We start from the raw sequence: 15,717 nt of genomic DNA, 5'->3' as shown, positions 1-15,717 counted from the left end.
GGCTCTGCCCGTCCCCACACAGGGGCACCCACCTGCCTGCACCTCCTTTGGGTGCCGCTCTGGTCCCCCCACAAAGGGTGTGCCACAGCGGGACCGGGGTAGCGATTTCAGCTAGGAATAACAGAGTGGAATACAGAACAAGGCTGAATTGCAGGAAATACTTCCAGATAACAAAATCCATGGCACGGCAGCAGGGACGCGGTCAGGCCCTGCACATGGACCATTTGTGGCCAGCCCTGGGGCAGGAGTTGGGCTGGAGCTGGGCTCCATCTTGCTCCTTTGGACCCCATGCTTTCCCAGCACCTTCCTGCTTGCAAAGGTGCCTTGCAGCTTTCAGCAGAAGGAATTACCCAGAAAAGGTTGTTTTACTCAAGTAGAGTTAGAAAATGCTGGTGCTGCCCTTTCTCATGCTGAATGCTGAGGACGGGTGTTCACCGGGTGGCTGCACCCGTCTCACGTCAGGGCTCGCAGTCTGAGCAGTTTCATCACGTCTCTGTACTGCAAGTTCAACACTTCTGACTGAAAGCCGGACTAATTATGGAAAAGCAATTTAGATTTTGAGATAACAGGTCAGAAAGGACCTTTGGAGGTCTCCAAACCAATCTCCTGCTCAAAGCGGGGTCAGCTTGAAGTTAGGGCCAACTCTGAAAGTAAATCGCATTGCTTCTGGTCTTGTCTAGGCAGGTTTTTAATATCTCCAAGGACGGACTTCACTCCACCTATTGGGGTTTTTTTTGTCCCACCACTCATTGTGAAGCCTTTTCCTTACATCTAATGGGACTTTCCCATTGCCTCTCATGCTGCCCCCATGCATCTCCCAGTAGAGTTTGGCTCCATCGTCTCTACACTCTCTAGGCAGGAGCACCCCTGGCCCACCCCAGGGTTTCCCTGTGTCCTTCTTTCTGAGACTGTCACGGCTTTTCTGGTGGTGTAAGTACAACCTCACGACTTCGCGTTTTGTTTTTCCATCCCATCCTTAATCAGGTGCTCCATCATCCCAGCAGGAACACAATCAGCTCCCTCATGTCCCAGAGAGACATCTTTATTTTCCTAAGATTGACCATGCAACACTGAGCTACTGAAATCTTCCCAACTGGAGAACTCCTGTAAAATAGATATGAAGGGAAATGTTTTCCACCTCGTGTCACTGCTTTGTCACCCATCACATTCACAGAGTGTGGTGGTGGGGAGCAGGTCCTCCAGCTCACACCAGCATACTTTTAACTTGAAGCCATCCCAACCCCTTCCTTCCTTCCTTGGTAGCAAACACCTCTGAAGGCAGGAGCCATTTTTGAAGCTTATGGGGTTTTAAATGATCTTGCAAATAGGTTTTAGTCTGTGTTTGAGCCTCACCTCCTTAAAACCCTTTCTCAGTCAGTCATGAGTGATGCTCATTGCGGGAAGTCTCGTGCCAGCTGCATCACCCTCAGGTGGATTTTGCACGCAGCGATTCAGTGTGTGCTCTGAACCTTAATTATACCTTCAACAGTGGGGAAAAAAAATCCCAGGAGGGAAGGTCAGTTGACAGCCTGAGATACACGCTGGGTTGGGGGTTTTTTTTGCATCGCTGTTACTTCCCTCGATCCCCCCAGCGAGCCGAGAAAGAGCTGCCTTGTACCCCAGCAAGGTTTCCTGTGCCCTGCAGGGTCTTGCCGCTGCAGTGCGGCGTTATTAACGCTGCCAATCAAGCCTCCCCCAGAGCAATGCTGCTAACAAACTCACTGTGAACTCGGCCACAGCAGACATGTGATTAGCAGGGACCAGTCTCCATCCCTTTGAAGGGTGAGAGGAGTGGGGTTGGGACCTGTCTGTTCTCAGCATCATGTCAAAAGGTGCTGTGAGAGGGCAGTGGGCAAGGAGAAGGTGCCTGGAGAGCCGGGGGGGAGGGTCTGGAAGGGCAGGAGGGGGATCAGGGAGCTTCTGTTTGTTCTTGGGCTCAGGGACATTGAGGTTTTGTGTGGCAGTCAGCCAGCAGGACCATTACCTGAGCAGACATGGGGGGCCTCCTTGCTGCTTGCAAATTTTCCAAGCCGCATTTCCATTGAGTTAGCACTTACACAGGGAGGGGAGAGGCGTTCTTGCATGAATAATAAAACCAGCATCCTTCTGTCCATCAGATGAGATAAAAAGCCCCTAGGGACACAGAGGAAGACAACATTATTATACAGGTCACCAATAGGTTATTCTACAATCCTCCCGTATGTGGCTTCACTCCCCGATGCTGGTAGCACCGGCTGCAGCAGGGGACTGTGTCCCTTGTGCAGGGCAGCAGGGATGGGGTGGCCAGGGCAGGGTCAGCTCCAGTGTGGGGTAACAGTCCAGCAGCTACAGTCAGCGTCATTGTGCATGGCAAAAATAATAACACCACTGAGTGAGCCAAGCCACCCGAAATCTGCTCTCGGGATACCCCTGTCATCTCTATCCCCCTTTTCCAGGGATGATCTTGCCTGGATGGCTAAAGTGGTGGCAGCTGGGATGGGACATCAAGGACATAGTGGCTGGGAAGAACAGTGAGAACCTTCCAGTCATTGTGGTCCTTCTCACATGCTCCTGGAGTGTGAGCTCCCCTGCCACACCAGATGCACCAGGAGCCGGAGGGCAAACGTGCTTGGTGGGGTGCAAGACCACTCTGTACTGCACGGTGAAAACTGGGGTCATGTGGGGCTAGGACAAGCTTGGGGCTTTCTGCAGGCATGGAGGCATCCCTGCTGTCGGCTGGTGGCCGTGGGGCCATGGCAGGAGCCATCCAACACATGGGACTTCTCTGGCTGTGGGCGAATCTGGGACACAAGTGCCTGCTTGCCCCACTGTGGGGTTTCCTGCTCGAATCACTCAGACCCTGGCTTCATCCCAGTGTGAAAAATTTGCCTGATGTCACAGCTAGGTTGCTTATCCCGCCTGCCAGCTCGGATTAGATCCTGTGGTTTGTGTCAGATCAGATTTTGGAAGGTTTATTTCACACTGGTGGTGTGCTGCACTTACGGGCACAAAGGTGGCAGTGGGGGAAGAAGGAACAGGGCAGAGAGATTTCCTGGGAAAAATGTATTTATTTCTCTTTTCCCTTCCCTTCCCTTCCCTTCCCTTCCCTTCCCTTCCCTTCCCTTCCCTTCCCTTCCCTTCCCTGCCCTTCCCTGCCCTTCCCTGCCCTTCCCTGCCCCCTATATATGCTATAAGTGTATGGTGGTACAGTTATTCATATGTAAGATTTCAGAGATCTGGCTCAGGAGTTTATCCTAATTAAAAGAACATTCATTTCAGCTAAGAGCTAACAGTCTCTGACTGTTTCCAGCTCCTCACTTCTGCGCTAGGGTAGTAGTGGGTGGGCCACTCCATAGGTCCCACCAAGAGGCATCTCTCCATACTGTCAGTATATTTACTGTTTGACTCCTTAGGATTGTGGCAGTTAGCAGGCTGCCCAGGGACGGATGTCTGGCTTTGCTAACATTGAAATTATTATTTTCCTCACCTCTTTCTTTTTTTCTGAAACAATATGTAGGCTGGGTCTCTGTAACTACTTGGCAGCGGAGCAGAGGGGGAGATGCTGTCTCACTATGATCATAGTTAATAAAGTTTCTGTCTCACCTGTCCTTAATTGGTTATTACACACTTGGAGTCCCCAGATTGTCTGACAAGGGACAATCTGAGCCCTCTGCACTGATGACACCACCTCTGTCACAGCATTACACCATCAGGAAAGCCTCAGGGGACAACAGGGACCTCACTGTGGTGTGGTCAGGAGATCTCCCATGATTGTATCTCGGTTGCTCAAGAGCAACCACCTCTCCAGTTGAGCTCTGCTGGTTTCTTACCCAGCAGAGGGGATGGGAAGGATCCCAGCCACTGCCTGAGCTCCCACAGAGCATCCCCACTAAGTGCACTCAGGCGGTGACCCCAGCAGCACTGCCAACCCAACTCACCAACGCACAAAACAACCAATTCCAGGTAGCATCCAGCTGGAAAGGGGTCTGTTTTGTAAACTCTAACTTGCCATGGAACTGTTGAGGTGGAAAGCAATCAAGCAGCAGTCATGGTTCTCACGATCCAGGGAGGATTTACATTGCACTGGCAGCATGATCGGCGATTTTTTTAACAAACAGGTCTTCAAAGGATGTACTTGCCAAGCGTCAAAATATTCCTCAGTGTTATTAAGGCCTTTTAGCAGCTGTAATTGAACTGTGAAGCAACCTGATGCAGGCAAAGGACCACACAGCTGGAAATTTGTGCTGCAAAAGCACCATTTTATGGCTGTTAAACTGTTGGCCCCTCTCTGTTGTGAAGCTGTTAAACAAACACAGCCCTTGGCTCACACCACATGCTGGTGAGGCGCAGTGTTTTGGCAGGAGTGGGCTGACAGCAACAGGGGCTTCAAAGGAGCCAGCAAGAAATAGAATTAAGGAGAGAAGGAAAATTCAGGTGAAGATGTGTGTTGGCCATCAGAGCCCCGTGGCAGGAGAAGGTGGACTTGGAAACAGAGTGTGTAGGTTCACATGGAGTTTGCATCCTCCTCTGGTTTAGCATGGTCTGTGATTGCCATGCATATGTGGATCCTATGCATCCTACTGCTGTCACAGCCAGTGGTCAGTAGACCCTTAAATCACCCTCTCGCAGGAAGGTGATGTTCTAGGGAAGCCTAAATGTGGAAGGTTTGGATGATATTGGTAGCTTTGAATGGGGAAATGAATGTCCCAGGAGGACAGGCCGCATGCTGCAGGCTGCGTAACCTTTGCCACATATCACTATATGTTGAAGCAAGCTCCGTTAGGGCCAGTAGATGCTCCAAGAGCAGCCCCAGCCTGGCAAACACAAGTTGAGCCCTTTTCCTAATGGAGACATGGCAAATCCACAGGGAAGAACTAAAAAGATTGCTGAGCTGAGTGCTCAAAAATGCCAAGAAATGGGGAAAATCTCCACAAAATAAGAAGGTTCCTGTCTATTTCTTTATTATTTCCTTCCATTCTGTTCTAATGGTCAGTGTGTATTCCTCTGGTTCAGCAGCTGATCTTAGGAGGCAGGAATGTCTGGTCCTGCTGTGGGGATGTGCAGTGGGATCCAGCAGTGCTGCCTGCAGCTGCCTGTCCACGACAGGCTGTCCAGAGGCTGCTTCCCTGAGCTGTTTTTCTGGGTCAGAAGAACATCAGTGACTTTTTATCATTAGGAGAGCACCAGGCAGAGGTGGACAGGGTGGTCATCCCAGGTTGGTGGGGCTGTTGCCCTGTCCAATGGTCCTACCCTCCAGTGATACTCCAGCTCCTGAAGCTTCCCAAGAAATTTTGTCCTGGCAAGAGCAGTTCTTTCATGACTATCATATGTTAGGGTTTACCCAATACCCAGACCGCGTGTGTTATGCTGTTTGCCAAATATTGACTGTGAGGGGCTTTCCATTGCTACCAGACAGAGTAAAGAGAACTAGAGAAGTTGTGGCTCTCACAATGGCAATAAAAAAGGAAACTGTGGTAGCATCACCAGCCTTGCTTGCAGCATTTCCTCCCATTTTTTTCCATGAAAGCTCTACATTCTGGAGTCCAGTTTCTGTACTTTCTGTTTTTTTTAATATAACTTGTCAGCCATGAAGGGAAGTTGCAAGACTTGACTCCAAACAGCTGGAAAGCAACGAGCCAAGTAGCAAGAACTGGTGTTGGATGTGTCTTCATTCAGGTGGTGGTTTGTGTGGTTGCACAACCCGACCTTCTTTCAGACGCGCGCACTGATGCGTGCCCATGCCTTAGTCCTGCCAAGTATCTGCAAAGAAATGGCTCAGTGTTAATAGGAAGAAGCTAATGGGACATTTTCCACCTAGAGCTAGAAAAAATGCTTGTGGGTTTGCTTCCCAATGATTTGGGTGATCCATTTGGAGACAATGGACTAGCAAATTATTGCCACTGCCTGGTAAATTTTACCAGGTTTTCGCCCTCCCTGATGGATGCAGCTCTGCTGTGTGCTTTTTTTCCCCCATCTAAAAGCAGCCGTTTTGATGAGAAGTGGGTGAGTGTCTCCTGGATGAAGCCAAAATCTGCCAGTCTGGCACGTCCTCTTGCTAAGCAATTTGCTGCTCCACTGCATTCAGAAGATTGCACTGAAGTTGCTTTCCTGGCACGGGGAGCTAGTTTGAGAATTAGTGCAAAACTAATTTGGTTACAAATCACAAAGATGCTAACAAAAGCTATTTTTAAGCCTTTGAGAAGTACAGTGTGAATCAGATCATTCAGGAGTTTCTTACCCTTGTTTCAGCCACCAAATTTTCCAAAATTGTGGGATCCTGGTGCAGCTGACTGGCTGAGATCTAGAACATGCCCATCACCAATATGCAAAGCCTCACAGGACTGTGGTCACCTCCGGGGGAGCATCATGGAGGTCCCAGCACACTGCTCATCTTGCTGCCTCTCTTGGGTTACTAAAGATGTTTGTGGCTGTTTGTTCTTCCTTCTTAGGGACATCATGTGCTTCCACATGACCCAGCCTCTCACAATCATATGAACCCCAAAACTGGTGATTTAAACAAAACAAAACAAAAAAAAACAATAAGGTAAACCTCATTAAAAACCCAAATGTCCACATCTGGGGCAGAACAGTGGAGACCTCATCCCTTCCCTTGGCATCCTCTGGTGCAAACAGAGGTCTGTGTCAGGCAGTGCAGGAGCGCTGGTGGTAACGCACATCATCCATGTGGGCTGTATCCAGCCCATGCTGTTCATGCGCCTCTTGGACCTTCACTGCCTTAAAAGGCAGCCTGAACAAACTCAGATGTTTTAAGGACTAAGCTTAGATATATTCCTTCCCCTCCATATGCCATGAGAGCTGAGCCCTCTGCAAGGCAGCATCGCTCTGCAATGGGGAGCAGCTCAAAGTTGTCCCTCACCCCATGCATCCCTCCGGCAGCCACTGGGATGCTCATGCAGAGCGCACCCCCAATTCTTCTTGATTCTCTGTGTAACATAAGTTGTAGCATTTGGCACATTCTTGTTGTGGCTATTCCCCCTCCTGTGGGAGCTTCCAACTGCATTTGGCATGGGGAGAGCAGAGGGGCCGCAGCTCCCAGTGCCAGGGATGATGGTTGACATTTATCTTGCCAGTTTCCTTCAAACACCATAAGCCCCTGAGTCCGTTCCCCAGGTGGTTTGGCCGGGGGCTGCCGTCAGCAGTGCTTGGAAGAATCGATGATAACCTTTTCCTTTTCTAAGGAGTTTCCTGCATGCTGGGGAGCAGAAGATGCTGAAAAACAAATGAAGCTTGGATTCTCCATGGGTCTCCCTGGCATCATTCCTGATATTTAAAAGACCAAACCCATTCCCCATTGGTTTTATTAGCCTTTCTATCCTGGCATTTAAACAGAGATGAGATTGGCGTGGTTGGTGTCTGCAGACACAGGCTGTGATGCTCTCAGGGGTTTCTCTGAAGGGCAGGATACCCAGGGTGCTCTGTCTGAAGTGTCAGAGCTCCTCTGAGCTGCTGGAAGGCATTTCGGCACTGCAGCTGCCAGTAACGTCACCCCACAGATTATCTCACATCCAGGAGGGAAGGGTATTTGGGTCCTGGTAGTGTGGCTGGGCTGTAGGGTAGTAGCAAGGTTGCTCTAAGCCTCAAGACTAGCCCTTCTTGGGGTCCTCTTAAGCTACCATGATATTTTGGTATATAATTCTCCCAGATAACGAGTGGGATTTGAGCACTGAACTGATGAACTGAGCTGAGTCTGTGCCGTCTATGCCCCTCTTGCAGGGATGTCCTGAGCAGCATCCCAGAGCATCCTGGGGCAGCGGGGTGTCATGTCCATCTGTGTCACCTTCTGCCTGGCCAGGGTTTCTTGGCCCTCGTGACTTGAGTAACGGGGTTCATGCTTCCTCTCTTCTTGGTTTCAGGCATGGAAGAAACGCTGGTTTGTCCTGCGCAGCGGTCGGATGAGTGGTGACCCCGATGTCCTGGAGTACTACAAAAATGACCACTCCAAGAAACCTTTGCGTGTGATCAACCTCAATTTCTGCGAGCAAGTGGACGCAGGCCTGACCTTCAACAAGAAGGAACTGCAAGACAGCTACATCTTTGACATCAAGACCACTGACAGGACCTTCTACCTGGTGGCTGAGACTGAGGACGACATGAACAAATGGGTTCGCAGCATCTGCCAGATCTGTGGCTTCAACCAGTCCGAGGAGAACACAGGTACCGTGAGAGCCATGTCTGTGGCCAAGAGCATCTCCTGTCCTGTCCTCCAAGTGGGGCCTGGCTCCTTTTTCAGATCAGACCTGTGGGAGGGGGGTGCAGCCCGCCATGAGGCTGGGAGGACTGGAGTGGGAAATGGACAGACATGTGGGAAACATCCATGAAGCTTTCCTAACTTGACATCTGAAGCAGAGCAGGCTTTGCCCCTGTGAGCCACCTAATTCATTTTCCATCCCATAACTGTAGACCTCTGAGTCTCTCATAAGAAGCTGATGGGGTCTGGGGACTTTTGTAGCTGCAGCCTGTGTCCTCATCCATCACCAAAGTCCCTTTGAGAGTTGTGGGAACCAGCAGTGAAAATCCCCCTTGTTCAGAAGTTTCAATCCCTTGGTGGAGTGGTGGAGAAGCTTTACTGGGACCATGTCCCTCCCTGCTTTCCATTGTACCCACTGCTGACAAGCTCTCATGTGAAGGACAGACACGTCCTCCCCACCAACATCCCCATCTCCTCCAGGGACCTGCTGGGAAAATTCTCGGAGGGTAGAAGAAAACACTGGATGGTTTTGCGCAGCAGTGAGACCTGTTCCACCAGTCGTGCTCAACCACCCAAGCTCAGCTGCGCTTTGGCAAGCCTCTGCGGCGAGCACTGGTGAGCTGCCTCTGCTTCCCCAGCACCACGAGGGGTCACATAAATCCCAAGTGAGACAGGATGGGGGGTGAGCATGGGGTGCAGTGCTGCAGTCACCTGCCAGTCCCATTACACCTAGTAGCATCATCTTTGCTTCGTCTTATCCATGGTCCAGTCCCATGCTCTGTCTACATAAAACTCCCTAAAACAACGTCCAGCTTGAATCTGTTCTGGTCCCTCGCAGAGCAGCTGCCATCCGCGGGAGCTGAAACCCTGCCAAGAGCTTGTCAGGCAGGACAGCAAACAAAGCATCACAGCAGCGCGAATGCGATCTTTGCTGACTGACGCATGAAACAGGACGTCACCTTGGCAATGGGTGTACAAGTGGTAGAAAGGGTCCTTGATAACGCCACCAGTGCGGTCTTTCAGGGAAAGGTCAGGCTAAATAAATTACATCCCGTTCCGATGTCAGCAGTGCCATCCTTGAGGTTCAGCGAAATCGTTCAGGCCCCTTTTTTAAGAGCTGGTTTGTTGCAGGATTTTCCATTTTGCGTGCGTTCAGCTGGGGCAACTGTTTTTCTTCCCATTTAGTAAAATGAGCTTTCAGCCCAGTGGCAGCAGGATCGATACGGGACTTCAGTGAAATATAAATCTGGGCAGCAAAAGGAAAAACAATCTCCCGCTTGCAAGTACATTTGTCCCAAAGGGCACATAGGGCTCGTCAGGCTGCAGAGATCCGAGCGCTATTCCCTGCAGGATCATGGAGTGACATCAGCAAAAGAGGAACAAAAATCCCTATTTGTAACAAAATCACAGCTCGTTAATGCTGTAGGGAAAGTACCCACTTGAAACAGTACCCAGCTGCCAAAGTATGATTTTCTGAGTAAGCCAAGAAAAAGCCTGCGATGGTGAACACAGCAGATGTGTCCAGATGCCACAGAAAAAAAGGGAGCATGAATTATTCAGGGATGTTGCTTCGCTTTGGTGCTCGCTGAAGCAGTGACCCCACTCTCACCTTTCCTTCACCATCCCTGCTAAGTAAAGGCAGATAAATCATTGATTTCCCAAAGTAGATAATGCTTGTTTGAAGGACCCATGGCCCAAGGCTGGGCAGAGAGGTCGAGGGATTGTTGCATCATGATAGGTGTCAGGAGTCTTGTCCATCTTGGCATGCATAAGCCCATCACCCATCCTTCATGATGGATCAGCTGGAGGGAGAAATAAAATTCATAGCAATATTTGTAACTGCTATGCTCCCTCTTCATCACCTCCTTGAAGCCATGGGTTGACGGACAGGAGAAGACGAGGAGTTTGCTTGATATTAAGACAGCTCCAGGGTAAAAATAGAGCTTGGGACATCTGGCATTTCTTAGACTTTCACCCCCTCATCCTCAAGCCTCTGTGCCTTGTTGTGGCCTCTGCCTTGGAGAATGAATGAGTCAGTAATTGGATGCACCAAAAAGGGGAGTAAAAGCTAACCATCGTGGGCAAGAATAGCTCCATGCTAGTTGTAACAATTAATTAACTAAACCTCCTTCTCCCAGCGGACAGCCAGCATGGCAGAACAAGATCAGAAACTACTGGGGAAGCCGCTGTGCGCATTCTTCTCGTTGCACTTGTTCTTGAGTGCGTGACTGCTTTATACTGACCCAAAAGACTTGCTGGGTCTGGCCCCAAAGCCGGGCTGTTCCCGCTGGCTTATATTCACACCCTGGCCAGGGAAATGCTCCATCACCAGCAGTGGCATTTACTACAGCTTCCATCATGTGCTGAATTACCTCCTGCTTGAAGGGATGCCCTGCATCAGCTGAGCCTGAGCCACTGGCCACAAGTTTGCTTTTAACCCACCAGTGGTGGAGGAAAAACTCATTAGCTTTGGGGGTAGTTTCGGTAAAAACCTATTTCACCGGCTCCCCGAGATGGTAGGGAAAAGACAGGTTTTCAGTGGCTTTTTAGCATGATTTACTGAGCAAATGGGCAACTCAAAAGCAGCTGCACAAGGCAAAGCAAACTGGCTGCAAACCCTCTGCACCGACCTCTGCCTGGGTGCTGCCCATGCTCCCAAAAGGTGAAAAAAATTAAAAAGCCAAATGAATTTATACCCTTTGATACTTCTTTCTGTTTGCAGCTCAAGGGGAGAGTGTAAATTTTCTGTCGCTTGGTTTTCACATTAGTCCTTCATGTCCTGTCTAGACTGGTGGACCCTAAGGATTAAGAAACAGGCTGGAGTTTAGGGCGGTTTAACGTCATGCTGCGGTTAGCTGTTGGTTTAGCTGATCGCTGGCTGCGTTATACATCTGGTTTGTCGCAAGGAAGCCCATTTCAGCCTCAGGACCCAAATGTCAGTGAAGTGGAGGGTACTGCCGGCTGCCCCGGTGCTCCACAACGCTGCCACCGGTGGCTTTGTTCCCTGTCCCGACCTGAAAATAATTGCAGACCAGCACAATTACATCTGCGGAAAGAAGGGAAATTAAATTGACTCTGAAGTGTTTACCCAGACTGCTGCAGAGTTCTTTGTTTCTGTTAACACCTATTTACTTGGAGAGCTAATTACTATTTCTAAACGACCAAAGCCTTGCAGGATCCCAGCTCCTCCATGGGTCCGAGGAAAGCAATGGTGCTCATGGAAAGTAGGTTTGCTCCTGACTCAGCACTGCTTTTACACTGCAATTTGCTCTGCTGCCACCTCGGCTGACCAAATACGATGGGGCGAGACCTGCCGGGGACACTGAGCCACAGGCTAGGGGAGAAACGCAGGCATGTGCGTATTTCAAACCATCTGCATTTTCCCTGCCCTAGTGGGCAGACAGCCAGAGCTCAGCTGTGAACTGGATTTTCTCATATGCTTTGTTTGTTGGAGTTAAAAAAAATTACTAGATCCCACTAAACATATCTGGTGTGCCATTAACGCTTTCTGGAGCTGATGCTTCAGCCTAAACCCCACCTTGTCCCATTCCCGATATAACAGAAGTGCAGCTATGGCAGCATATAATTTAATTTCTCATGAAGCAATGTGTCCTTGCAGGGCTCCTGTGCACAGGTTAGTTGTTTCAGAGCAGTAGATACCTTTATTAACTCTATCCCAATTTACTGTGCCACCCCCAGCACCTCCCTCCAGCTCTTCGATGGGACTGGGGCTGTCTCAGCGGCTTGGTTTCATGGGTGCTGAGCAAACTCCCAGTGGAGTTTAAGAACTTAGTCATGCACCGCTGTGTTAGAGGTTTAACCCAGCCATAGAAGCAAGGAAGAGAGTATCTGTGGGTAAATAAATGTCCTTGCTCTGAGCTAAAGGCTCCTGGTACTTGGAGAGAGTGAGCAGGGCGTGGGAAAAGGATGGTGCTGGGCTCCTGCCCCGATGGGTTGTGTCTGGCAGCAGTGGACTTTCCCACCCAGCCCAGGCATGTCGTCTTCATTTTTTTTCATCTGGGACTTTATTTCTTTTATTTACTTCTCTGCTTTCTGCCAGGGGGCTGCGCCAGGGTGGTCCCAGGCTCCGGCTCGCTCCCTGCTCTATCTTCAAGGCTCAGCGCTAGTGTTTTGCATCGCAGTGGGGATCGATCCCCAGCAATCCCAAGGCTTTTACTGTCTCGACGAATGCAAGTCAGGGCGATGCATTAATGTTTAATGGAGAGCTGAGTGTCTCTTCTTCCTTCTTCAACTCCAGCACAGTTTGTGGGATCAGCCGCCGGACACAAGAACTTTCTGCTCACATTGATGAGAACTTATATGCCCCATGTGCATCGTCTCCATTAGGGATCTCTTTGGCTTGATGCTGCCCCAGACCCTCCACCAATTGCCCCGTTCCATCACACGAGAGCAAATCTGTTGATTCAGTGCCCCCTTGAATGCTTTCGCTGGCAGTCCTGTGTGGGTGGCTGACTGGTTGCTCCCTAACCTGCTGCCTGCTCACACAGGCTGCCTGCAAGCCTGTGCTACGAGCCCATATGGCTGCTCTTTCTCCCTCCTTGCTTCTCACCCAAAAACATGTTGGTCCCAGCATCAGGGTCCCAGCGATGCCTCCAGCCCCACTGATTCCTTGCAGGCAGGTTTGCTTGGGTGCTTTCTGAGCAAAGGGAGTTTGAGGTGGGCTGGAGAAAAAACAGCAGAAAGATACCCCTGAAGACTTGTTGGGAGCTGCCCAAAAGCTCAGCAAAGAAGCTGCGGGTAGCAAGACCAGAGTAAAAACATACATTTGCACATTGTACACCACTTACCTCTCCCAAACAGCCCCAAATCACTGGTGTTCTCCGTCCCAGCATGCAGGAGTGGGGCACTGGGGAGCCCATGCAAGATGATGGCCCTGGGGCAGCCCCTGCGTTCCTGCTGCCTCTCCCATGGCCAGGCAGAACCGAAGCAGAGGGGAAACACTGATGACTGCCACAAGACCAGGTACTTCCTTGCTGTTGTGCCCGGCACACACCTCCTTCCTTCCCTGCTCACACCCTGGAGGAGTTACAAGCCCAGTACCATTCTGGGAAGCGTGCCAGGGACTGAAAAATGGTGGCAAGGAGGGAGATTTAGGGGTGACCTTGTGTCCCTGAAAGCACCCGGTCCCTGATGCGCTTGGTTTGCGTGTCTGCAGGCAGCTCTGCCACCTAAGGGCAGTCGAGCAGGCAGCCCCTCGTGGAGCCCTGTGCAGTCAAGCTGGGCCAGGACTTGACTCTTCAGCTTCTGTTGACGCAAGTCAGTTGGTCTCAGCTTCATCTTTAAGCTGTGGTATGGGTTGTACTTGGGTATGAGCCCACTTGGAGGCCGGTCTGTTCCCCAGTAGACAATATGACACTATGACAAGCGATGAGCAAGATTACGGTTGAGTTTGACCCACAGGGTGGATGGGGCAGATCTGGTTGGGTTCTCTCCATGTATCCCACCTTCCCATGTCTCATTCGCCTACCTGAAGATCTGATGTTCCCTAGCCCCGTATGAGACCTGGAGTTGGCCTGTGTTGGAACAGCCTGTGTGGAGTCCTTGAGCCTTGAGCCCTTTCCTTTCACCCAATGTCCTTTTCCTGATGTAGCCTTTTCCTGAGTGTTCCCATCAATACTTTCTGCGCTCAGCATCATCGAGCTCTGTCTTTTAAAACACAAGATGTCACATCTAGACCCACCGGTTGCACATCTCGAGGGCATTTGGATCAGTCCCACCCATCCTTCTCTACCATATTTTGGATATTCCTAACAAAGGAAACATCTATGTCTGCAGATTTACTCTGAGAGGACAAATGCACATGTCATGTCTCAGCCTCAGGCTTGACCCAGCCTCACTGGAATGGGTGGTGGAGACCCATCAACCCCAACTGACTTTGCACCAGGCTCATGGTTGAATTTCAGGTGCCTGCGAACGCCTCCTTGCCTGAGTACCAGTTCATCCTTTAGTCATCCTGCCTCTTTAAATTTGTTCCAAACTTCCCTGACCCTGGTTTTCCTGCTCCACAAACAGCAAGTTATTTTAAGGTCTGACACTGTTCAGCTTTTATTTCAGTGTAAACAATACTGGAGATGGAGTGGTCTTGGCACAAAGGAGCAGCTTGAGAACAGTTAAGTGCCTGCTGCCTTTTTACCACCCCCCCACCCCCTTTTTCCTCTCTTTCCCTTTGGAGATGAGCTAGTTCAGGGGCTAATGAGTCTGCTGAAGAGCAGAGAGCCACTAACAACCTGGGATTTGCTTCCTAGAAGACAGAAACAGGAGACATAGAGATTGCTGATCTCTACCAACTGGTCAGTGTCTCCTTGCTATGATTCCCCTGGCATTTTGAAAAGGGAACCCATGCTGTTGAGAGTGAGACGTGTGCTGGTAGTTATAATCTGTCCAGTTTGGAGGAGAATATGGAAAAAGATGTCTAAAATTAGGTGAATCATCTGCACCCTGAAAGTGCTGGTTTCTTTCCCTTGGCTCTCCAGGGAACCGGGACTGATGAGCTCAGGTGGACACATCCACTTTTTAGACTCCTAAAACTCTGCTGAGATGAATCCCAGGATTCATCTCAGATCACTGTCAAGACCTTTGAGATATTTGGATCTTCAAATGGTGTCATTTGTCATCATTTCATTTACGATGAGCATCAACCCCTACTATTCTTCCATACCTTATTCTTGCTGTACTCAGTTCTTCATCAGGTTGTGGTACCAGAAGCTTTGCAGGACCAAAGCCAACCTGCACTGCTCTGATGGTCACTGTCCTTAACACTATATATACAGACACTTAATAATTGAAAAAGTAGACTTCTAGCCCATCTGAGTGCCAAGAAAAGGACTGAAGCAAGGATGCAGAGGGCTTTAGAAACCAGAAAGCAATAGAAAAGGTCTTTAGGTGTCTACACAATCAGAAAGCCAAGCTTCTGGCTTCAGGGGGTCTAATGCAATTGAATGTTAGGTTTGCAATGCTGAATCAGTGTTTTCTGCAGAGTTTGGGATTTGGAAATCCAGCAATTTTTAGGATTTTTTCATTTAGATGGTTTATTGTAGCTGTGGAAATTTTGGAGAGGTGGGACTAAAAAAATCCAGAAGATATGTCAGTGTTAAGTTTGCAAACCCATTACTCTGGCATCCCAGAGAGACCCCTAGGAGATACTTGTTTGCTGAGCCCCCTTTAACTGTACCCAGCACTGATGGGAACTGGCAGGGGATGCAACTGTATGTGGGAGCACTGGGTTTATAGGCAGAGAATACTCATCTCGCTGCAAATAATAAAACCATCAACCAGCAAAAAAGAAAATTTATGCTCAGCTTTCAAAAAAGACCAAGGGCCAAATACTCCAGTTCCTCTAGACTGTTTCCCAGCTGGCGCTCAGCACAAGGGTATCCGACTGGCCTCTTCTGAAGATAAATACGGAGCTGGAGAACTGGGGCCTTTGGGGAAAATCCTGCCCTTTCCTGGCCAAAGTCCCACTGGGTTTGTTGAGCTGAGGCTGGGATTTGAGCTGGGAGGGAAGGAAG

The 15,717-nt window shown here is 49.9% G+C and overlaps 1 protein-coding gene across 2 annotated transcripts in view; it reads left to right on the top strand.

Annotated features, from left to right (window-relative positions):
• The window catches only part of GAB2 (GRB2 associated binding protein 2), a 101,683-nt gene that overhangs the window by 47,175 nt on the left and 38,791 nt on the right, over positions 1 to 15,717 (top strand). For both annotated transcript variants that reach the window (XR_005102399.1, XM_037375999.1), the window contains exon 2: positions 7,854 to 8,154. Coding sequence is in view for 1 of the 2 variants with exons in the window: in XM_037375999.1 (XP_037231896.1) it covers positions 7,854 to 8,154 (301 nt within the window). In the remaining variant the exon portion in view is untranslated. The remainder of the gene's footprint in view (positions 1 to 7,853; positions 8,155 to 15,717) is intronic.

The sequence above is a fragment of the Falco rusticolus genome, chromosome 2 (genome assembly GCF_015220075.1).
Source record: "Falco rusticolus isolate bFalRus1 chromosome 2, bFalRus1.pri, whole genome shotgun sequence".
Classification (NCBI taxonomy): domain Eukaryota; kingdom Metazoa; phylum Chordata; class Aves; order Falconiformes; family Falconidae; genus Falco; species Falco rusticolus.
This window is presented reverse-complemented; position numbering and strand designations above follow the sequence as displayed.